The sequence below is a fragment of the Labeo rohita genome, chromosome 7, assembly GCF_022985175.1.
Source record: "Labeo rohita strain BAU-BD-2019 chromosome 7, IGBB_LRoh.1.0, whole genome shotgun sequence".
Lineage (NCBI taxonomy): Eukaryota > Metazoa > Chordata > Actinopteri > Cypriniformes > Cyprinidae > Labeo > Labeo rohita.
This window is the reverse complement of record NC_066875.1, coordinates 20,988,357-21,012,742: the sequence shown is the minus strand read 5'-3', so window position 1 is coordinate 21,012,742 and position 24,386 is coordinate 20,988,357. Positions and strand designations below refer to the sequence as shown.

Genomic DNA, 24,386 nt, shown 5'->3' with positions numbered 1-24,386 from the left:
TTAATGTATAAATCATTTGAAAATGTAATTACAAGGAGATGTTTCTCATAAAATGGGTCTTTTTGATATTTTGAGATCATAGATAAACAAGTAAAGAACTGGCATTGTCTCAGGTTATTCAGAAGACTGTCCCACGCTTTCATATGATGTGGGAATGTGACAAAGTTAAAAAAATTTTGGAATGAGGTGTGTACCATCTTATCATGAGTATCCTATACCGATGAACCCGTCTATATTATTACTGAGTGACAATTCTCTGTTGAATCTCTCTAAGCTACAAAAAACTGTTTGGCTGGCGGGGTTAACATCAGCAAAAAAAACTGTTAGTGCAACACTGGATTCCACCACATAACCTGGATATGTACAAATGTTTGATACAACTTCAGGACATTATAATGCTTGAAATATCCACAGCTCGGGTGATCCTGGCACAAATGTCTACATTAAAGATCTGGACTATAGCTACTGAGAAGATCTCCAAGTTCATTGCACAAAACAATGACCAGGGCTCAGAAAGAATGTCTTAACGCTGTAGTTTTTATTTTATTTATGAATTTTTAGTTTGCATTCTTGATTGCTGGATTTTATGTTTTGTGATTCCTGTGGCTTTGATTTTCTGTTATCTTTTTTTATTTCATTAGGTACCCCATTTTAAAGAGACCGCAAGGGAAGGGTGGTTGGGAGGGTGGGGGGAAGTTGAATTGATGTGTGATTCTGGTTAAGTTGTAAGTAAAATAATAATTAAAAAAAAAAAAAAAAGAAGAAGAAGAAGAAGACTGTCCCACGCTATTTTGGCCTTTAGAGGGCGCGTCACAACACCACCCTTCAACGTGAGAGAAGTTGTGTGAAATATAGAAAGAAAGAAAGAAAGAAAGAAAGAAAGAAAGAAAGAAAGAAAGAAAGACTTTGAAACAAAATGTCATAGTCTCTAAGTTCTGAATTTAAAATATTGACTCGGTTTGTTTTAAAGGCTGGTTTTAGCCTGCTGTTACAAATGTACATTGTGCAGCACCATGACCAGTCAGTGACCAAGTGGAAGGTAAGTCGTCCAGTCAGCGTCTGCGGCTGTTAATAAATGATTGTTTTTCTTCAGTGTTGTATCTGTGAATACCTACAGTATGTAAACAAGAACGTCCGCATGTGCGAATAGCACTGACGCACCGCCTCATGGGCGGAGCTTGTCGATGTCAATTTGAGTACAGTCAAGAACAAGGGGGAGGAGCCTCGGGTACATAAACAAGTCCAGACTGTACACCAACTGGAGCGACTGCCACACGATTAAGATAAAGCAGAAGCATTAAAGCGGCAAAAACTACTTTACAGACAGCTAATAAGGTGGGTGAATCTTGTATAACGTTCTTATACAGCTTTTTACAGCATTTTTCTGAAATGTCAAATTTCTTTGCAGTTTAAAGTAACCAGTGAATGTTTTGTTTTGTCGAGAAATCTACACTTATCCATACCGTTACATTAAACTGACCTTTTTTATAATTAAACACTGAAATGTGTTTATCCGCTGTCTATCAGGTTAACAAAATGCTCCATTGAAACTTTCTAAAGGACAATAGGTAGACAAAAGCAGTTTGTCTATTATTACTGTTTTTCAATAATGTCTCTAGTTTCTTCGATAATCCGCATATTTTATAATTGTCGTCTTTATGGTAACGTTAGAGTTATTTCAGTAGCTATGAAGAAATGTACAGTCAGTTCTTGAGTGTAAACAAGTCTAGATGCTTTACATGGTCAGGGCTACAGCTGATCACTCCTTCCTGTCCCACTTCTCTGACGTGTACTGAGGATAATTTTAGGATATTAATAGCCAGCATAGGCTTAACAGTGTTTAGTTTTTGTCTGATGATAAAAACGACCAAGAAACATCGTAAACTTGATGAAAAAAATAGAAAATACAACAAAAATCACAGTAAAGCAGCATTCCCTTTGTTTGGAAGGAGTTTAAAAATAAAAGGTGATGAAAAGTCAAACAGATGTTTTCATTACCAATATTTCAAAACCTTTAATTGTATTTAAAAGGCTCTCACAAAGTGCTACATATACAAATAGGCATTTGTGAAATTCCATGCTGGTTTTAAGTCATCTGTTGTGTACAAATAAGTTATCTTTGTAAGGAGGATGCTATTCAAACCTGTAAAAGTTATGGCAGATTTACATCTGTACATTGAGCTCATAGTATTATTTTTGCAAAATAACTTCTAGTTTTTGCCTTTAGCAGAGTAGGATGACATGCCTGGACATATCTAGTCCTGTACAGGACTCTATCAGTGATCTGATTCTGATTCACACATGAATTTATTCTAAAATCAAGCTAAATTTGGAAAGAAATTCCAGACTATGTTAAAAATAAGCCATCTGTGGAAGGGAACACCATGTCTCAGTTCAACCAGCTGAGACGTGACAAGTGCGTAAATTGTACCAGGCCAGCTGAACTTGACCTTACATTTAATATTACGTAAGGCTGTCAGTGTCGTACAGTGTCTAATGTGACACTTAAAACATTTTGCATGTTACTTTCCATCAGCAGCTTTAGCAACAGTGAGAAAGAAAGATATTTGCCTGCAAAATATGCTCATTTAAATATCTTACCAATGGAAAATATTGCATTGGGGGCTAATTCCACTAGAGGGCAACATAACTCTTTATTGATATATATATATATTTTTAACAGATAAGAGTGACAAAGCCCTAACAGAAAATGATTAGTAGAATCCTTGCACAGCTGGTGGGAAGAGAAGAAAAAGACAGTGATGTTGCAGAAGAAACTGATAACTGTGCAAACCTCCTCGAGTTTGATGACGGAGAATGGGTTATTATAAAGATACATGGTGAGTTGTTTTGGTTATACTTTTCAATTATTGATAAAACTTGACTGATTTTGTATAATATTTTTTAGGTTTATTAATGTAAATGATAACCACAGCTTAACAGGGTTAAAGTGTGTGTCAGTACTTCTGTTTCTTTATAGTGGAAACATAAGGAAAACTGGGGCAGTTCATTAAACATATGGAAGCCAGGTTCCGCCATAAAATGAAAAGAGTAATTGCGAAGTACAGTGGTGACGTAATGTAATATATGATATCATATCGTATATGAATTATGTAAATGTGTGACAAAAAAAACCCTTGTGCTGAACAGTAGTTAAACCTTCATTATATTGTCTGAATGTATCTTCATGCATTTACTTGTTTATCTAACACTTGTTTATCTTTAAGTCTGCATTTTAAAACTAGTTATTGTATTTGTGGCAAACACCCCTGTTTGACAACTAGCTCCTGTATCCCTTATATTGTAAGCTTACTCATTAGGCTTGAGAAAGAAAGGGAAAAAAGTAATTCCATTACTTCAAGTGCCATCCCTGCTCATGCATCCTTAACTGGAATTGGACCTGCATTTATGTTTCCAGAGAATTTCTCTCATTACCATTGAAGCATGTTGTTGATTTAAAGTAATTTATTTTTCCTGTGCAGAGAATCAGTCACTTGTTTCAGCCGACACAAACATTCTTGAGAACCTGTTGATCGAGCACCCCAGCATGTCTGTATACCAGATGAGGCCTGATCAGGAAGACCTTGGCTCAGATGAAGAAACAGAGGACGTGCCCAGGTACATGTAATGACAATTAGACCTTTAAAGCTAGTATAATTTCTAGTACCCATTTCAAGAGCTAATATTCCTTATTTAAAATGACAAAACAAAACAAAAAAAAAAAAAAACAATGTTAAATCACATATTAGTTGTTTAATATACACTGTTCAAATGTTTGGGGTTGTTCTTTTTTTTTTTTTTTAATGTTTTCAGTGCTCGCCAAGGCTAGCAAGACTGTTACAGTAAAAACAGTAATTTTGTGAAGTATTATTGACATTTAAAATCACAGTTTTCACTAAAATTTTATTTATTCCTGTGATGGCAAAGCTGAATTTTCAGCACCCATTCACAGTCTTCAGTGTCACACATTCTAATATTTGACCCCAGACCACAAAACCAGTCATAAGGGTCAATTTTTTTAAAGAACATGAACAGGAATTTTTTTTTTTTATTAAATTGAGATTTATACATAATCTGAAAGCTGATAAAAAAAAAAGCTTTCCACTGATGCATGGTTTGTTATGATAGGATATGGCCTAGATAAAACTATTTGAAGATCTAGAATCTAAAGGTTGCAAAAAATCAAAATATTGAGAAAATTACCTTTAAATTTGTTCAAATGAAGTTTTTAGCAATGCATTTTACTAATCAAAAATTAAGTTTCGATATATTTACAGTAGTAAACTTACAAAATATTTTCATGGAACATGATCTGTATTTAATATCCTAATGATTTTTGGCATATAAGAAAAATACAATTAATAATTTTGACCCATACAATGTATTTTTGGCTATTGCTACAAATATACCAGTGCGACTTAATACTGGTTTTGTGGTCCAGGGTCACATATGCTGGTCGGGTGTTTAAAAAAATATTTCTTCCCATCAGTGTTAACAACAGTGATGCTAAATATAGGCAGCTGCACTTAATATTTTTGTGGAATTGGTGATCATTTATTTACTGAAAGTTTAACAGCATTTACTTGAAATATTATTCTTTGCTGTCACTTTAGATTTAATGCATCCTTACTGAATAAAAGTAGTGATTTCTTTTGAAAACTTAAACCTTAAAGGTTCACCCAACCTTAGCTCACCCAACACCTACAATTCTGTCATTAATTACTCTCATGACGTTCCAAACCCATAAGACTTTTGTTTATCTTCAGAACACAAATTAAGATATTTTTGATGAAATCCAAGAGCTTTCTGACCCTGCATAGACGGCAACGCAACTACCACATTCAAGGTTCAGAAAGCTAGTAAGGACATCATTAAAATAGTCCATGTGACATCAGTGGTTCAAACGTAATTTTATGAAGCTAAGAGAACACTATGTGCACAAATAAAACAAAAATAAAATTTTTATTCAACAACTTCTTCTCACTACTTCTTTTTTTGGTGCACAAAAAGTATTCTCATAGCAGTTGAACCACTGATGTCACATGGCTTATTTTAACAATGTCACGACTAGGGGTCGACCAATAGTTGTTTTTCAAAGCCGATGCCGATACCAATTATTACAGGTCAAGTAGACCGATAACCGATATTTTGAACCGATATATACGTCTAGTGTAAAAATTTTAATTAATGTCAAAATTAAGAATAACAAGGGCTCTGATGAAAACTGCCTTCCCTGGTGTTAACTGAGTGTAGAACTCCCACACTGCACTTCTTTCTCTTGTCTACCTCTGTGCATCCATCTACAATAAGGGTAATATATAGAGAGAGTTAAATATGGGGCCACTGCATCCCTGCTGACTGTATGCTTCATGATTAAGCCTGTGAATACTGTACTACAGCTAAACAGCTTGGGGAAATGTAAGTATTTGGCTTCAACAATTTACATGTTAGAAATGTATGTGTTATACCGTTACCTCTCGTAATTCCTCATTAATTCTTTTCTGATGACTAAAACATAGAAAATAGTAGTTAACTATTCAGTTCATCTAATGCACATCAATGGATTAACTTGATTAAAAATGGATTAAAAACAACAATGTATATAATAAGTGTAAATAATTTAATTGTCTTCATAGCTCCATTGTTGAAGTTAAGAAGACCACTATTTTCATGAAACTGTGCCAATAACAGCCTATTATAGGCACACTTAGTTCAATAACCTATTGAAATGTATACATTTTGTCATCATTTTGTGCCTATGTGACACTAGAAATTTCAGTTAGTTTTAATTTAGAGTACAGTGCAAATGAAGGCATAAAACAATTTCATTTATCTTTTAATCAAATGAAAATTAATCTCATTATTTTTGACAAACAAAGAGGTTTACTATTAAAATTCATGATTATTCTTTTAAACAAAATTGTAATAATTGTTGTAGTAGTAGTATTACGTATATGCTACTGCACCACAGTAATATATCTCTGACAATTTAAGCTAAGCAGAACTTATATTTTGATGGGTTGCAATGAGGACCTCAAACAATCCAAAATGTGGCTGTAAACTATCCCAGCTGAGGAAGAAGGGTCTTATCTACCGAAACGATCGGTTATTTACATTTAAAAAAAAATACAATTTAAAAACTTTTTATTCTCAAATGCTTGTCTTGCCTTGCAGTCCTTGAACTCTGTGTATTCTGGCTCAAGACAGTTAGGGTTTGTTGAAATGTATTAGGGTATGTATTTTCTCACTCAACTTCAAAAATCATTTCAAAATCATCCTACATCACTGCAGAAGTTCTGAACCAGTCTTTGCAAAGTGAACATGCAAAAAAGATCAAACACCCTTACCAAAAAAAGGTAAAACAGCGATATAGGGTGATTTTGAAGTTGAGGGAGAACATGAGATGGGAGTTTTTCGACATACCCTAACTGTCATGAACAGGAACAAACAGTTCAGGCAGAGTAAGACAAGACGAGCGTTTGCCATTAAAAAGTATATTGTATTATTTTTATTAAAATAACTGATCGTTTCGCTAGATAAGACCCTTCTTCCTCAGATTGGATCATTTACGACCGCATTTGGGATCATTTGAAGCCGCATTTAAAATGCATTTTGGAAGTTCAAAATGCATTTTGGAAGTTGCGCTTTCGGTGTGAGAGAGTGTTCTGTGTTGATTGGACTCGTGACTCTCAACAAATCATATTGGCGGTGGGTGGAGATTGCTCTCAGCCACAGAGTGGTGAGTTCCGACAGGCTGCGTCAGAGCCAAATAGCGCGTTTCAAAATTAAATTATTTTATCGGCGAATCGGAAATGACCGATACCGATAATCATAAAAATGCCTAATATCGGCACCGATAATCGGTTGACCCCAAGTCCTGACTACCTTTCTGGGCCCTGAATGTAGTCGCATTGCTATCTACGCAGGGTCAGAAAGCTCTTGGATTTAATCAGAAATATCTTTATTTCTTCAACGATGAGCGAAGGTTACGGTTTTGGAACGACATACGGGTGGTAATTAATGACAGAATTTTCATTAAACTGGGAAAAGTATCCCTTTAAGTCTTACTGGGCACCAACATTTGAATAGTAGTGTAAATAAGATGCATACAAATAATCTAATAAACAATATTTTATAAACACTCAAAAAAAGATAGGTCTGTGGATTGAGAGTAACATTTCATATGGGCCACATTTATGGCTCCAGGCAAAAGCATGGCAGCCATACCCAAATGATATGAAAAACAAGTCCATTGATATCACACTGATATGTAACCTATATTTCCATGTTGTAATTGTGACTATGTTGGCTTGTGATTTGTCAATCTACCCCTTTAGGCCTCTGCCAATCAGACGTCACGTTTCTTGGCGGTTAGCTGCATGGGGCAGCCCTTTGCCCTGCAGCACCATTCTGCTCTCAGTGCAGCGTGCCAGAGTCTATAATGAGCACAAAAAGCTGACCCGTGGTGCCCTCAACAGGCAGAACCTCGCAAGAACACGCTTTTCACCTTCAGAGCGCCGCTATGGCTACTTCAAACAGCCCGCTCAACGCCTCTACAACTACTGAGGAAAAATCAATTGCATCTTAAACCACTGAACAACCAGCCGTTTGATAAATAAATAGTTGTTTTTCATGCCATGAAACCATTCCCAAATATGGATGGATTAAGAAAAACATTTTGTTAAATGCAGTGTGGTGTTATCTTAAGGTGAAAGTCTGACACTGAAATAAGCATGTTACAAAATTGCAAGCGAGTATTAATAGAGTTTGTGTGCTTCTATTTTAGTTTAGCTGTGACTGGTGCATGAATATTAACTGAAAGAAAAAAAACATTCAGTGCTGAAGCCTAAAATAAATTAAAGACTGTACTGTACAAGGCAATGCATTTTTTACATCAAATATTAAGGTGTTATTCGTGCTTAAAGTGATATGCTGTGATTTACCGCCAGTGATTCATATTGTTACAACTGTTATTTGACTTTGTATATTTAAATGCCTTTTTGGTGTTGCTTTATTTTTTATCTTCAAGAACGTATTTGATAAAACCTTTTAAAAAGTGAAAAATAAATATTTTATCTTCACATTGCTTCTGTTTATTTATTCATTGTTAGATTTGAATTACAACAGTTACTCTCGAAGTTCATGCATCTTCCCCATGAACCTCTTGACTCTCTCAGCATCCACACCATTTGCCCAGTAACCTCCTTTCTTGAAATGCGAGCCAATGATCATGGCACTTGCTTGAAGGTAGTGCTCCACATTATCATGGGTTACACCGGAGCCGATGAGAACAGGGATCCGTACAGACTTGGTAACCTCTGTTACACAAATAGGGCTCAGAAAAAGGGTCAGGAAAACATGAGAGTGAGAACATCTTTCTGCTACATGCATGCATAAAAATACAAAAACATGTTGTTCCTTCATTGTAATGAGGATTCTGGCAGACTGTGGCTCATCCTCCATCTGACAGTTTCCCCAGTCCAATGGATCAGAACTAAGTGAGGCAATAGGCACAAGTCCAAAGTAGGCAGCAGGGCAGTGGCAGACTAGGCTGGGCCTGGTTTTCATGCCTATGTTTACAGCCTTCCATGATCACCAGCCATCTGGAAGTGGGATTTAAAATAGCTGGCAGTGCTGGTGTCTATGTTAGCCCATACAAGGCCACTGGTTCTGAAGGAGGGCAGGAAACAGGCCGGGGCAGGAGACATTTCGGAATCATTTCTGCCCAAAGGATACCACTGCTTTTAAGGACTTAAACACGTGGCTGACGGGCTCTATTAGATAATAGGAGCAGATTAACCTGTAATTTGCAGATTAATCTTTAAATGGGACACTGAAAGTGTGTCACAAAAGCGTACTAGCTGTTCAGCTTTACTCACCAGGGAAAAATTTATATTTATTAAATAATACAGTAAAAAGTTAAAAATGTTGTGAAATTATGAACAATTTAACTTTTCTTTTTTAATGTATTAATTCCTGTGTTGGCAAAACTGAGTTTCAGCAGCCATTGCTCCCATCTTCAGTGTTATATGATCCTCTAGAAATAGAGGATCCAAAATAATTAATTGCATCCAAAATAAAAGTTTGTGTTTGCATAATGTGTGTGTACTATGTATATTTATTATGTATATATAAATGTGCGCACATGCATGTATTAAAAAATGTTATATTCATACACTACCAGTCAAAAGTTTTTAAACAGTAAGATTTTTAATGTTTTTAAAGACATCTGTTCTGCTCACCAAGTCTGCATTTATTTGATCAGTACAGCAAAAACAGAAATCATTCTAATATTCAGATTTTCTGTTCAAAAAACATTTATTATTATCATTATGTTGAAAACAGCTGAGTAGAATTTTTACAAGTTTCTCTGAATAGAAAGTTCAGAAGAACAGCATTTATCTGAAACAGAAATCTTTTGTAACATTATAAACAAATTTATCATCCTTTTGGTCAATTTAAAGCATCCTTGCTAAATGAAAGTATTAATTTCTATCATTTCTTTCCCAAAACAAACAAAACAAAAAAAATATACTGACTCCAAGCTTTTGAATGGTACACTGTATAACGTTACAAAAGCTTTTTATTTTAGATAAATGCTGATATTTCTATTCATCTAAGAATCCTGTTTTACTCAACTATGTTTTAAATACTACTACTACTAATAATACATTTCTTGAACAGCAAATCAGCATATTAGAATGATTTTGAAGGATCATGTGACGCTGAAGACTGGAGTAATGATGCTGAAAATTTAGCTTTGATCACAAGAATAAACTACATTTTAAAATATTTTCAAATAGAAAGCAGTTATTTTGAATAGTAAAAGTATTTCACAAAAGTACTGCTATTGCAGAAGATAATCCTTTACAAAACAATAAAAATCTTACTGTTCAAAAACTTTTGACTGGTAGTGTGTATATATATATATATATATATATATGTGTGTGTGTGTGTGTGTGTGCGTGTGGACTTGTTTTTATATCCTTGTGGGGACCTAAACCTGAATACACACAGACTCATGGGGACTAGTGTCACGGTGGGGACCTAAATTGAGGTCCCCATGGGTACAAAAGCTTATAAATCATACAGAATGAGTTTTTTTGAGAAAGTAAAAATTTTCTTACAGAAAGTTTTCTGTAAGAGTTAGGTGCATATTATTAAGATGCAAATCTTATTATTAATGGTGAAAACCGTTGTGCTGCTTAATATTTTTGTGGAAACGATGATATTTTTTTTCAGGATTTTTGGATGAATAGAAAGTTCAAAAGAACTGTATCAATGTTAAAGTCTTTACTTACATTTTTGTCTAAATGTAATAAAAATATTAATTTCCTATTTAAAAAAGTTAAAAGCCAGTGTTGGAGTGTAAATAAACATGGAAAAGCAAAAGGCTGAAGTCCTGTTAACTCAGGCATCATGCTGGTCACATGAAAGCCCTCGAAAATTGTTTGTGCATGTGTGGCGCTGTACACATTGTTGATCATATATCAAATAGGCCTAACAGCATCCTGTCTTTTGTAGGCTACTGTTGATAAACTGACCACTAATAGATACTCTGACAAATGATGTTTGCATCAGTAAATTTTTAGTTAACAATAGGGCTAATTTGATTTCATTTTGTGAGATGTTAGGAATCTGCAGACAAACTGATCTGCAGTCTGCAGAATCCTGAAAAAATGTATCATGCTTTCCACAAAAATATTAAGCAGCTCAACTGTTTTCAACATCAATAATAATAAGAAATGTTTCTTAAGCAAATCAGTATATTAGAATGATTTTAGAAAGATCATGTGACACTGAAGACTGTAGTAATGGCTGCTGAAAGTTCAGCTTTGCCAAAGGAGAAAAATATGCATTTTAAAATGTATCAAGAAATAACACATGTATTATAAATTGTAATAATATTGCAAAACATTACTGTTTTACTGCATTATTAATCAAACAACTGCAGCTTAGGTGAGCATAATAAACTTCTTTCAAAAACATAAAAAAATCTTACCAACGCTATACAGAATAGTGCAAGAGGAAATACTGGATAGCATCACATTTTAATTTATTCAATGATACACTTAAGATGTAGTATGTAGCAAAAATACACATACCACTTTTAAAGTTACATTAAAGGCACAGTATGTACGTTTTCGCCACTAGAGGGCGCATATGCAAAACAAACAAAGAACCAAAGGCACAGTTTGATGATGTTGTGATTGAGTATGGAATCATGGGAGTTGTAGTCTTCATCCCCACAACCGATGCAATCCATCGGGACAGAAATCATGTCCATGGACAAGCTAATGTATTAAAGGAGAAGTCCACTTCCAAAACAAATATTCACATATAATGTATAATGTCATTAAAGATGTTCATGTCTTTTTTTTTTTCTTTAGTCGTAAAGAAATTATGTTTTTTAAGGAAAACATTTCTGCATTTTTCTCCATATAATGGACTGATATGGTGCCCCGAGTTTGAACTTCCAAAATGCAGTTTAAATGCAGCTTCAAACGATCCCAAATGCGGTTGTAAACGATTCCAGCCGAGAAAGAAGGGTCTTATCTAGCGAAACGATCGGTTATTTTCATTTGAAAAATACAATTTAAATACTTTTTAATCTCGAACACTCGTCTTGCCTTTCTCTCCATGAACTCTGTGTATTCTGGCTCAAGACAGTTAGGGTATGTCAAAAAACTCCAATTCATATTTTCTCCCTCAACTTCAAAAATCATTTCAAAATCATCCTACATCGCTGCAGAAGTTCCGACCCAGTCTTTGCAAAGGGAACATGCAAAAAGATCAAACACCCTTAACAAAAAGGCAAAACAGCGATATAAGACGATTTGAAGTTGAGGAAGAACATGAGATGGGAGTTTTTCAACATACCCTAACTGTCACGAACCTGAACAAAAACAGTCCAAGTAGAGTAAGACAAGACGAACGTTTGGCATTAAAAAATATATAAACTGTATTTTTTAATTAAAATAACCGATCATTTCGCTAGATAAAACCCTTCTTCCTTTTGGAAATTCAAAATCGGGGCACCAGAAACTATGTTTTTTGAGGAAAACATTTTAGCATTTTTCCCCATATAATGGTCAGTCCATTATATGCGGGAAAATGCTGAAATGTTTTCCTTAAAAAACATAATTTCTTTACAACTGAAGAAAGAAAGACATGAACATCTTGGATGACAAGGGGCTGAGTAAATTATCTGTAAATTGTTGTTCTGGAAGTGGACTTCTCCTTTAAGGTCACTGCAGTATATAGCAGGGTGTGGCTGAAAGTTGTGGAAGCGAAACGAGGATGCTGGAGCGATTGCTAATAAAGTGTGATACACAGCTCGAAAGCAGCAGGGTTTTTATTATGCCACATTCGGCCACTTCCACTTCTTCCGGTCATGCGTATGTGAGGTAAAACAGAGATGTTTTATCATACTTGATGGATTTGAGTTTGTTGAAAGTTCTGTTATAATACTACTCTGTGTGTTCTGTCTAATAAAATGCATAACATATTAAAGTGTCTTTGGGGTTTCCATGTTTTCTACAAAAAAAAAAAAAAAAAAGTAAAATCGAGGGCGTATGACGTCATTGGCAGGCGACACAAGGACATGGCCCATTAAACAAGTTAAAATGGCTTATTTCTCTGGATTTAAACATTCTTGGAAACATTTGGGATTGTGTAAGTACACAAGTCAGCAAAATATATAACACTGTTCTAAAGTTTTTTGGACATTTTAATCAAAAAATTGTACATATTGTGCCTTTAAAGAGTGTCACGACATTAGTCTGCGTCTGAGTGACATTAGACTCACCCCTCAGTTCCTCTGGATCAGCCTGTGCTCCAGTGGCATTTCCTGTGACGATGACTCCATCAGAGAGAAAGAACTCAGCTGCTTGGGCCGTCTCAGCTATGCTGACATCCGAAGTTATGGCATGAGCACTGTAATGACCGTTTTCAAATATAACTCATGTGACACAATAACAGAAACCACCACACTGTACTGTGCCTCTTTTAGAGCTCTGTGGCCATCTGTGGTTGGAACTGATCATACCTGTGCTTCTTCTTGATGTCTGTAAATATCTGAATATGCTCTGCTCCAATGCGTCTGCGATACCGCAGCAGCTCACCAGCACAAGCATTTAACAGGCCTTCATCTGCAACGTGTGAGAACACAAACCCCTCTGCACGGATAAAATCCAGCCCTGTGGAGAAGTGAATATTCATTAAATATCTTGTCAGAGAATACTTCAGTTTGAAATGGCATTCATGATGGCTTGTACAGTCATGCGAACACCTGAGGCCAGGGCAACAGCCAAAGCTGATTGGTTTGCAGCTGAGAGGATCTGAACACCAAGCGGCCAAGATGGATAAAGGCCCCTGACTGCTGCACACACAGCTGTCATGGATGCACACACTTCTGGACCCACCTCAAGGGTGTATGGAACATCATGCATGTTTTCAATGATCAGCCCATCCTGTCATAGACAGAATTGTCTGAAATTAGCAATCACACACTGACCAAAAACACAACAGACAAAAGAGAAATCTAATACAAGACTGTTTAAAATAACATATAGAGTGGTGATCAGCCAGCCATATTGGTTTCACTGAACTTAAACAATGCCACTGAACCGAAAGGAACTCGCAAATTTTGCTGATTATTGCTGCTGAAAATGCTCAATTACTGTCATGTTTTGGGCTGTACTAATCGGTCAGACCAGAAAAAACATTTGGAGTACTACAGACTGCCAACAGTTATAACAAATTAAGGAGAAGTGTGCAAAAAACTGAACAAAAGGCGTTTGTGGTTGGCAAAACTGAACCAGGATTTCGAAGGGTAAGATACTTGACAACATTCGTGTTTCTGATGATCATTTCCGGTCAGGTAGGTGAAATGTTAGGCTAATATCTGAATTAATACTGCTCGTATGTATCTTTCCCACCTATTAACTTTAGTTTGTCAAAATATTGAGACCTTTCCTGCTTACTACGTTCTTCTCTATGTGATTTAGCAGCTTCTACTCATTTTTCATAGTTTAGACAGCATAAATTAGCAGAACTATGTATTCAGTAGTACATTAATTGTGCAATCAATGCTGTTGTTTACATCCGATTATTGCCAATATGGCCGGCCATCCGGGTAACTGACCAAACCGTGACGTAAGTGCAAACCCTCTACTGGACGCTAGGTATGACCCTTGCAGGCACCCGTACTGGGAAGCGACGAGCCCGAAGACTTATCTGACTCGTTTCCACCAGTCGGTTCTTTTGAACAGTTTGTTACTAAAATATGCCAACAAACCCATAAGCAATTTTCGATATTACATTAATAAAGTTTTTTATTGTAATATAATGTTAAGTCCTAGTTCATGTTCACACCAAGAACAATAAATATACTGATGTTTACTTAAAAATGGTTCGATTCTGATTGGCTGTCAATAATTTTATCGTTCGGAAAGTGATTCCATTCCAACGGTTTCGTGGAGTTCAGTTGAATCGAGAACCGCTCGAACTAGTGATGGGTCGTTCTTGAAGGATTCATTCATTTTGAACTAATCTTTAATGTGACTCGGGACGAACGAGTCGTCTCGGGGGAGTGATTCGTTCAGTCGCGCATGTGCAACATCCTATTAGGTTCTGTGCTGGAATCAGTTCAGCTGTTTCGAATCTTCGGGTTTTTGGAGTTGTTCGTTCATCTTATGGGGCTGTCACGTGATGAACGAATGACTCGAACCCGAAGACTCGAGAGATGAACTAATCAATTCTCTTTCCGGCTCAGACTGCATTGGTTCATCTTATGGGGCTGTCACGTGATGAACGAATCGACTCAAACCCGAAAACTTGTCAGATAAGAGATGAGGTGAGCTAATCATAGACTAAAGACCCAGGTAAACAATTAATTAATCTTTTCTGTTTCTTATAGCATTAAAGTTTTGTCTTGTTTGTAGTGTGATCAACGTTTGTGTAAGCAGTAGATGTGTTAGGGAAGTAACGTAACATTTTTATTATATTTTGCTAAAATGAACGAAATGACTCGAAAAAAAGATTCGTTCATTTTGCTGAACGAGTCGGTAAAATGATCCGAACTTCCCATCACTAGCTCGGACCGAATCGTTTAAACCGATGCCAAGGTCCGAAACCGGTTAGTCACTGAAAAGATTCGAATGATTCGTTCACAAACCAAGCACTGCTAGTACTTAAAATAGACTTCAGAATGTAAGAAAGCGCGATGTGATTATAATTCGACACCAAGGCATCTATGATAATGTGGACATTTCACTTATATTGAACACATACAAGTCCTGCGTGGTGGTAAATTTCCGCCTCTCGACATGCCTCCTCTGTGATCTCAGAGATTGTTGCGCGGTTCAAGGGGGTTCCTGCAAAAGAAATAAATTAAGAGTTCACTATGTCTTCTTCTATGTTAAGTTAGTGACATAAATGGGTTACCTGGCAAAGCTCGGGCGTGAATCATGCCTATGACATTTGATTTTAGACGTCCGAAAAGATTGAAAAACTTCATTTCTTCAGTAGAACAAAACCCAGATTTGTGTGTTTTGATGGTCATGTGACTGGTCAAAGGTTATATACTGATAGAAAGTTGTGGATGACAACACCTAAATACATGCATTAAATCCTCTACACGAACACGTGAAAGATACACATTTGATATTATATTTTAAAACGCTGTTGTATATTGTAGTATATAGTGTATTTCTAAGGGGGCGCCAGTAAATATAGTGAAAGTGATTTGCCTGCGTAACCCAATAGCACCGACTGGCCAGGAAAAAATGCGCAAAATCACTTTGACAACACTTGACATCTCAAACGGCCAACCCAGGACAGCCAAAACACTGCATTTTATATATCACCAACATAACAGGGTGATAAAATCCAACTTTTTAACCCAAACACTCGGATTGTTTACTTCTTGAGCCTGCTAGCCATGTGCTCAACGTACTTCCGCTACCTCAACTCCGCCTCCCACGTGACGTCACCAAACACGCCTCATTTTGCCGGCAAAATGTTCATGTTTCTAAACTTTGTTTTATTGACATTAAATATTTGAAGTATAAAGTCGGGATTTCGCGTGCTCCCTCCGTGCTGGCGTCAATCCCCCATCGGTACTGACTGCAGCGCTTAGTTGTCGTTAAAGCAGAGCGGGGATTTTAAATGACCCGCGTTGACGGCCCCTTTTAACGACTGCTGGCGGGTTATAAGACAAGGCGCAAAATTACTGGCGCCAGCTCAGAGCGAGCGGACTGCGGAACACATCACAGCTTAGCCATATGCTGCTTGCTCACAGATCATTGGAGCAGTTTTACTAAATAATGCCTTGTGTAACACCATCCTAACTTTTGTATTCGAGGACATCCGTGGACAGAAGGCATTTTCGGAGAGCATCACAATAAGGTACGTGCATTGCACAATCGCGGGGTTATTGGTAAGATCTGTAAAAGTAACATTAAACATGTAAGATGCTTTAAAGGGGTTTGGGGAAGCAATTTTGGGAATCTCGGATTGCGGATACTTTAGTTTGTTACTTTAAGCTGCTGAGAGAGCGGGTCAATGAAATGAGGAATAATGATTGGCTCGGCCATTTTCTGACTCCCTTGGGTAGAGCCAAGCAAACGTGTAGTTTTAATAAAAACGATTGAAATATGGACATGCATTGGGTCTGCTTTGAAAATATAGACTGTGAAGTGCATACATCTGTGGTTTTGAAGTGATTCGTTTTGTTTTTCGTGTAGTTTTCACCTCTTGAACATTGTGCCCAGCTCAACTTCCCCGCGCCCAAAGCGCTTTGTGAAGACTTACACATGAGGGGGGTTGGGATTAAACGCCACAAATCGGAAATTTTTATAAAGTAACACTTTTATTTTTTAGGCTCCCGACATTCAAGAAGGTCACACGCGGGGATATCATGCCAAGCAAGAAAGTGTAAGTTTCGGTTTCGTGTTTTTTAAGGCGGTTTTGACCATCAGTGTGCATGGAAAAGTTGCAGCAGCTAGTTAGCCCAGTTAGTGACTTGCACAGAGTTTCAGGCCAATGTGGAAATGTAACCATGTCATTTTTCGATGCAGGCTACAAACAGAGCAGGTTAACACTACAGATGAAGCTCCTAAAACTACTTCAGTACGTCCCAGGAAGAGAAAAGCAGACGTGGCTATTGTAAGCACACCGTTTTTAAACTTATACTTCCATAGTAAAACACAGATGCCAGATTAAGTCTCTGACTGCTTTGTTTTTGAATTCCCAGCACTTGCAAGACCCAGATGAAGAGATCACAGAGATGACAAGAAAGAAACCATGTGCATCCCAGGTATGGATGAGTCATGGCTGGGGTGTGTGTATCCAAAGGCCTCACCAGGCATGGGATATTAGTGACCTTAAACTAATCTTACTTCTTACTCTCTTCTAGATTGCAGTGATATATAATGAGATTTATGGTCTATGACGTATTGAAACTTTTCCGTTATATCTGTGGTAAACGTATACATAGATGTTGAACGTAATATCAAGGCCGTAACAATATTTTGACCAGTGTCTTTTTGGGGAGCGAGGCAGAGTTGTAGTGGTCTTTTTATATAAAGTATTTAAATGCGGTTATGGAAATAAAGGAAGAAAATAACATTGTAAAACTAATGTCAAATAATAAATCTTTAGCTATTTGCATCCTACCTCACATTGTTAAAAACTTAAGTGTTGCACTGGAATTCATGTTCTGTATCTGTAAACAATATCTACGTATTGATATACCTTTTTAAAGACCCCTGAAGGAGACCAGTCTTAAAATATAATTTACGTTTATCAAATGTCTATGCTGGTTATAGCCCTGTGTAATTGTTATCATTGCTACCTGTGCCACCCTTGTATTGTGAGTGGATGGGGTTAACGTCATAGCTTGAATTTACATAGCAAGCTGTTTTTGTGTCCTGGAAGGTCCTTTACAAAACACCTTTGAAGCCTGTCCTAGTTGCAGAGGGCGGGCTGTTGTATTTGTTTATATCCGTTAGAGCGCTTACCTTTTTTTGTTTGTTCTTCTCTCATCTTGTCCTCCTGCACAGGCCTGCTGGAATCCCGACACAGGTTACACAAGCCCATGCAGGCGGATCCCTACACCTGATGAAGTCGAGGAACCGGTTGCTGTTGGCAGCGTGGGATTCACACAGTATGCCTCGGAAAACATTTTCGTCACCCCCACGCGCTCTACCCCTCTGCCGGCCCTCTGGTGCGATATTTATGACTTTTCAAACTTTTAGCTACCTTTGATTGACGCGTCTGAATGTTTGTCAATAGAACATCTTGTCTGACAAGAATCTGTGATATGGTTTTAATGACTGCCCTGTGATGCGCATGGTGTTACATCCAAAAGTTAACATTCTAGAGATTTGTCAACATATCAAAGCGTTGATCTTCAGCCCAACCCACCTGGAATTTTAATCATATCAGTGGGTGAATCAGTTGGGTTTTCAAACATTACATGCATTAACTTTTTAATATTGTGGTTTCACACAGCTGGGCAAGCAAAGATGACGTGTGGAACAACCTGCTTAGAAAAGACAAACTCTACCTGCGAGATACACGCGTTATGGAGAAGCATCCAAGTCTCCAACCCAAAATGAGAGCGATTCTGCTGGATTGGCTAATGGAGGTTTGTAATTGTTGTTTGACCATTCACACGTCTTAATCTAATCTCATTAAGAGAGGTGGGGACACAAGTTCCTTCATTCTTGTCTAAACCTAAAGTTGTTTACAAAACCTGAGAACTTGGGGAACAGCCCTATTTTATAATTAAAAACTAACTACTAGTAAAGACCAAAGCACACTTCATTTTTGATTTGTATGGCGCTCCATCCATTTGATGGCATGCTTGATCTACGCATGTGAAGAACACTTCATCCTTGTCCAGTGTTTGTGCTAGTTCTCTCCAGAACCTGACTAAAATATCTTTGAATGTTTAAGCTACAGTTGTGTGTGTATCTCAACCCTCACACAAGTGCTTGTCGGCGTAGTCGTCATTGTTTAAAAATGGTTTTAAGTCAGTCGTTATCTTTTGCTGTAATGTGTCAGTAGGAAATATCAGTTTACCTTTCCAAACATTTAATTTTGCCATTAATTGTAATCCAGTGAGATTTGTTTGCACAGGGAGTCTGACAACAACCAGTGCTCCACACAGAGATTTGATCTCATCATCCAGTCTGGAATGACATGAAGAAACAGAACAAACTGAGACAGACTAAATCCAGAAGAACTGTCAACCTCTTTAAGATGCTTCAAGAGACATACCCACAAAGCTACAGTACTGTTAAAAGTTTTGGGCACTTGTGTAAAAATGCTATAAAATGTGGATGCTGTCAAAAATGTCATAAATAGATTTTCTTGATCAATTATCTTCTAAATTAAATCAACATTTGGTGTGACCATTCTTTGCATTTACAGCAGCATTTTCAGGTAGCTTTGCAGGTAGGTCTCTTGTAGCGTCTTGGAGACGTTCCCACAGTTCTTCTGGATTAGTCTCTTTCTGTTTGTTCTGTTTCTTCCTGTCATTCCAGACAGATCATCTGGATGAGATCAGATCTCTGTGTGGAGCACTGGCTGTTGTCAGACTTTTTGTGCAAACAAAAAAATCTCATTGGATTATTAAAATGAATGGCACAATGAATGTTTGGAAACGCAAACTAATATTTCCAACTGATACACTACAACATAGCTGACTTAAAACCATTTTCTTAGCTGGTGAAAATACTAGTGTTCTAATAATTTTAGCCACCACTGTAAAGGTTGAATATTTCTGAAAATGAATGGTTTCATTTTCATGAGAACAGAAATGTTGTATGGTTTTGACTCTCACTGACATCTGCTTTTTTTTTCCCCCCAGGTTTGTGAGGTGTACAAGTTACACAGAGAAACATTTTACTTGGGTCAGGATTACTTCGATCGCTTTATGGCCACACAAGAAAATGTTTTCAAAACAACACTACAGCTTATAGGCATCTCCTGTCTCTTTATCGCTGCCAAAATGGAGGTGAGTTTTACTTGTAGATGCCCTTGTATTTCAGCTCGAACTTATGAGGATTGTAATATTTCAGTGTAATTTTCATTTTTAAGTATTTGTCAATGTTTAAAATGTAATCTTTTTTTCCGAAGGAAATTTATCCTCCTAAGGTGCATCAGTTTGCTTACGTTACTGATGGGGCCTGCACAGAGGATGACATTCTTAGCATGGAGATTATCATCATGAAGGTATATTATCTTCATATCATTGTCATTTAATCTCAGTACTGTGCCTAAACCTGCATCCCCTGTATTGGACTCTTCTTTACACCATTTGTTGTTCTCCAGGAGTTGAATTGGAGTTTGAGTCCTTTAACCCCAGTGGCTTGGCTCAACATCTACATGCAGATGGCCTATCTAAAGGAGACCGCTGAAGTTCTCATGGCCCAGTACCCACAGTCTACATTTGTGCAGATTGCAGAAGTAAGATGGCACAATTAATCACATTAAAAATTGCAATATGGCGTGACTATATTTACCTCAAAAGGCTGTGGGTCAGTTAAATTTATATTCTGCACATGTTGCGTACTGCAGTGTAAAGGTCTGAAACTGATTAGTTTTTCACTACACATACTCCTGGTTTATATGAGGCTACCAGTTTTAGCTTTTTCAAAGCTGCTCCCAGTATACATGAATCCAACCTACAAAGTCCATCTCTGGAACGGACGGAAAATGTGCTTTAAAAACATAGTCCACCCCCCCCCACTGCAAACTTGTATGTGTGACTGACTTCTGTGGATCATGAAAGATGTTTTGGGAAATATCTTAGTGAGCCTATACAATGGATTTCATAAACTTGGGTTACTTGTGTTCTTCTGTGGAACATATTTTGGATAAAGTCAGTCATACAGGGTTGGAACAACATGAGAGTGCGGAAACTAAACATTTGATAATATAATTCACCAGATTTGGAGGAATTAACATTTAAAACTCCTGGAATACACATTGAAATTCCAAGATCTTTTGTTAGTTTTTCTTCAGTGGGCTTGAGGGTTGGACGTTGTGAATGTACAGCAGAAATGTTGCCACGTTTGTGCAAAAAAAAAAAAAAAAGTTTGAGATGTTAAATGTTTGTATCATATTAAACTGCAAACCAAAGTATTTAGACTTATTGTATAAACCTGTAAAAGAAAATGGCAGTGCTTTAGGTGTTTTATCACCTTGTGTTGTGGATGTGGTTTTTTTTTTTTTTTTTTTTTTGATATACTTATTGTGGCTTTGTCTTTTTGTTTAGCTCCTGGATCTGTGTATACTGGACGTAAGAAGTCTAGAGTTCTCCAACGGCCTTCTCGCAGCATCTGCACTCTTCCACTTCTCTTCTCTAGAGCTAGTGATGAAAGTTTCAGGTATGATTTCATCAACCGTGAATATGTGTGTGAATATCTTCTCAACAGCTCTATTTAAGCATGTGAATCACAAAATTGGCTTGAGTGGTTGGAAGTGACCTTTCGGATTTATTTGGTTCCAGGGCTGAAGTGGTGTGACTTGGAAGAGTGTGTAAGATGGATGGTCCCTTTCGCCATGTCTATCCGTGAAGCGGGCAGCTCGGCCCTCAAGACATTCAAAGGAATAGCGGCAGATGATATGCACAATATCCAAACCCATGTGCCTTACTTGGACTGGCTGGTATGTTTACTTGGTGTTTGAAACTGGAGACTAAAACCCAATTCAAGACACTTTAAACTGTACATATGTACACTTGCTGTATGTATAAAAGAAAGCTGAACTTAAAATGTTACTGTTTTTGTTCTCGCTACAGAATTTTGCATAATTTGCCCCAGCCACAACATATGTTTCTTTCACTTCCTCTGGCCTAAAGTTTTCTTGTTTTTTTTTCTCATTTTTCAGGGAAGGGTGCACTCCTATCAGCTAGTGGACATTGAGAGCAGTCAGAGGTCTCCTGTTCCCTCTGGAGTGCTCACACCACCACCCAGCAGTGAGAAGCCCGAGAGCACTGTCTCCTGACTTTAATGTATGGAAAAGGACACAGCCCCGACTGATGAATTTGAAATGAAAAACAACAAATCAATGGCATTACAGGACAAAACCAAGCATCAATTCACAAGCGTCTGCATAAGACTCAAGACCAAAAATGTCTTATGCTTCTTAATTTTTATTTTTTTGTTTTTCTCTCATGTGAGACTTGAAAGACATGAAATATTTTTTGTTTTAATGGTCCAAAGGTTTAGTGTTTTATTTTTTAACAAATGTAGACTACCTGCCAAAATCTCAGAGCTGTTACTGGCTCTGATTGCTGCTAAAAGAGGGTGGGACTGGAGCAGATGGAAAGATGACCACAGAGATCCCCACACAAATATGGGCATGGGTTTCTGTGGCTCAGGTTGCCATTTGGACCAGCAAAATCCTGACAGGTTGTCATGGGGACTCGAGTCTTCACTGCCAGAAAGGACCAGAGAAATCACCAGCTTCAGAAGCTAGGACTCGGATTTTATATTTAAGATTTTCCTCTGGTCGCATCCTGAGTGTTTGTAACCAAATTTGACCATTCACTTTTTATAGGTTTGTTTTTAAACAAGATGCTGCTACATTTCTCTATATCAAATGTCTAAATAAAGCCACTGTCCGAAGACAGTTTTTAAGTTTACTATGCTGATTTGTTTGCTGATGTGAAATTACTACTTGTTTACTTTTTTTCCTATAATATATGCTACCAGTCAAAAGTTTTTGAACTGTAAGATTTTTAATGTTTAAAAAAAAAAAAAAAAAAAAAAGTCTCTTCTGCTCACCAAGTCTGAATGTATTTGATCCAAAGTACAGCAAAACTAATATTTTGAAATAACTATTACAGTTTAAAATAACTGTTTTCTATTTGAATATATTTAAAAATGTGTTTTTGTTTTTTTTTTTTTTTTTTTTTTTTTCTTTTTTCCCCCTGTGATTTCAGTGCTGAATTTTTAGCATCATTCCTCCTGTCACATGATCCTTCAGAAATCATTCTACTACTCTGATTTCCTGCTCAAAACCTTTTTTGTTTTTCCTCAGGTTTCTTTGAATAGAAAGTTCAGAAGAACAACTTTTTAGTTCAGATGAATGAAATTGCTGATCTTTTGGTCTTTCTGTTCATCAAAGAATCCTGAAAAAAATACTCAGCTGTTTTAAATATTGATAATAATAATAATAGTGGTGATGATGATGATAATAATAATAATAATAATAATAATAGTATTAGTAGTAGTAATAATAAAAGTAGTAGTAGTAGTAGTAATAATAATAATAGTAATAATAAAAATGTACCACACATCAGCATACTTGAATATTTCTGAAAGATCTTGTGGCAGTGGAGACTGGAGTAATGATGCTGAAAATGTAGCTTTGATTACGGGAATAAATTACATTTTAAAATGTATTAAAATAGAAAAGTTATTTTAAAAAGTAAAAATATTTCAAGATTTAATTTATTTTTTCCCCTAAATTTTGCTGTACTTTGGATCAAATAAATGCAGGCTTTGTGATCAGAAGAGAAAAATCTTTCTGTTCACAAACTTTTGACTGGTAGTGTAAATAAACTAATGGAATATCATTTAGACCATCTTTTGTATTGTAGTTAATATTAACTTGTTTATTTAAAATAACGGTTAAAAAAACGAGTGATAATTACTTATTTTTAAGATGTTTGCAATTTAACAATTCTCAGTTTAGCAGAGTGGAATGAGAGACAAATGAGTAACCAAAAAAATTAAGGGGCTGCAAAAAGTAGAATAAGTGGTTTAGATATTTAACTATTTAATTTCCTAACAAGGTTACATCCGCAGTAAACTTCATGGGGAAAACTCAAGCATGTGTAATGTGCCGTACATGTAAAGAAGCAGCCTAATTTGGCTGTTAATGGAACTGGAATAATTGAATTATGAGCAGCCTTATATCTAAGTCGATCCGATTATCAAAAAGCAATCCACGCACATTGGAAAATAAAAACACGTACACTTGCAGGCTGTTTTACAACATGAGTCAAAAATAGCAGATGCACTGAAGTGGAGCATCATGTATGAGATCTATGAAACGTCACAAAATGGTGAACAGGGCCTGTAATGGCTGTCTCGCTCGTGCATCTACATACACAGTGCCCTCTGCTTGCAGTCTGAGAGCGAGTGTTACAGAGAGACCTAGGACATGATCCACTAGATGTCAGTGTGATGCTTTGTCTGTCACAATCAGAAGGCTGGACTTGAGGTCTGTGAGCTCCTCAACAGCTGCTGCTGAGACAAGGGTAATTCATTACATTGCACACTGACAATCGCTCTGCTGCCTTGGTCTGGCAGTGTTTGGGTGCTGTGCTGGTGACTGGAATCTGCTTAAGGCAATTTTGCTTT

General features: G+C 36.8%; 3 protein-coding genes across 3 annotated transcripts; 2 read left to right on the top strand and 1 right to left on the bottom strand.

The window, feature by feature from the left end:
• Window positions 1-1,184: 1,184 nt before the first annotated feature.
• On the top strand, window positions 1,185-8,081 carry si:ch211-260e23.9 (uncharacterized protein LOC555795 homolog). Its single transcript, XM_051115301.1, has 4 exons — window positions 1,185-1,335; window positions 2,684-2,840; window positions 3,483-3,618; window positions 7,338-8,081. The coding sequence occupies exons 2-4, from the start codon at window positions 2,711-2,713 to the stop codon at window positions 7,564-7,566; spliced, it is 495 nt and encodes a 164-aa protein (XP_050971258.1). The 5' UTR covers window positions 1,185-1,335; window positions 2,684-2,710; the 3' UTR covers window positions 7,567-8,081.
• zgc:162297 (uncharacterized protein LOC555865 homolog) lies at window positions 8,080-15,903 on the bottom strand. Its single transcript, XM_051115300.1, has 6 exons — window positions 15,448-15,903; window positions 15,295-15,377; window positions 13,292-13,472; window positions 13,049-13,199; window positions 12,809-12,936; window positions 8,080-8,318 (listed from the first exon to the last, which is right to left on the bottom strand). Exons 1-6 carry the CDS (start codon window positions 15,563-15,565, stop codon window positions 8,128-8,130), a joined length of 852 nt encoding a protein of 283 aa, XP_050971257.1. The 5' UTR covers window positions 15,566-15,903; the 3' UTR covers window positions 8,080-8,127.
• A 163-nt stretch (window positions 15,904-16,066) lies between these two features.
• Window positions 16,067-22,660, top strand: ccne1 (cyclin E1). Its single transcript, XM_051113829.1, has 12 exons — window positions 16,067-16,410; window positions 16,885-16,938; window positions 17,082-17,169; window positions 17,258-17,320; window positions 18,066-18,229; window positions 18,517-18,652; window positions 19,880-20,026; window positions 20,149-20,244; window positions 20,344-20,478; window positions 21,290-21,401; window positions 21,524-21,681; window positions 21,904-22,660. Exons 2-12 carry the CDS (start codon window positions 16,922-16,924, stop codon window positions 22,018-22,020), a joined length of 1,233 nt encoding a protein of 410 aa, XP_050969786.1. The 5' UTR covers window positions 16,067-16,410; window positions 16,885-16,921; the 3' UTR covers window positions 22,021-22,660.
• Window positions 22,661-24,386: the final 1,726 nt, after the last annotated feature.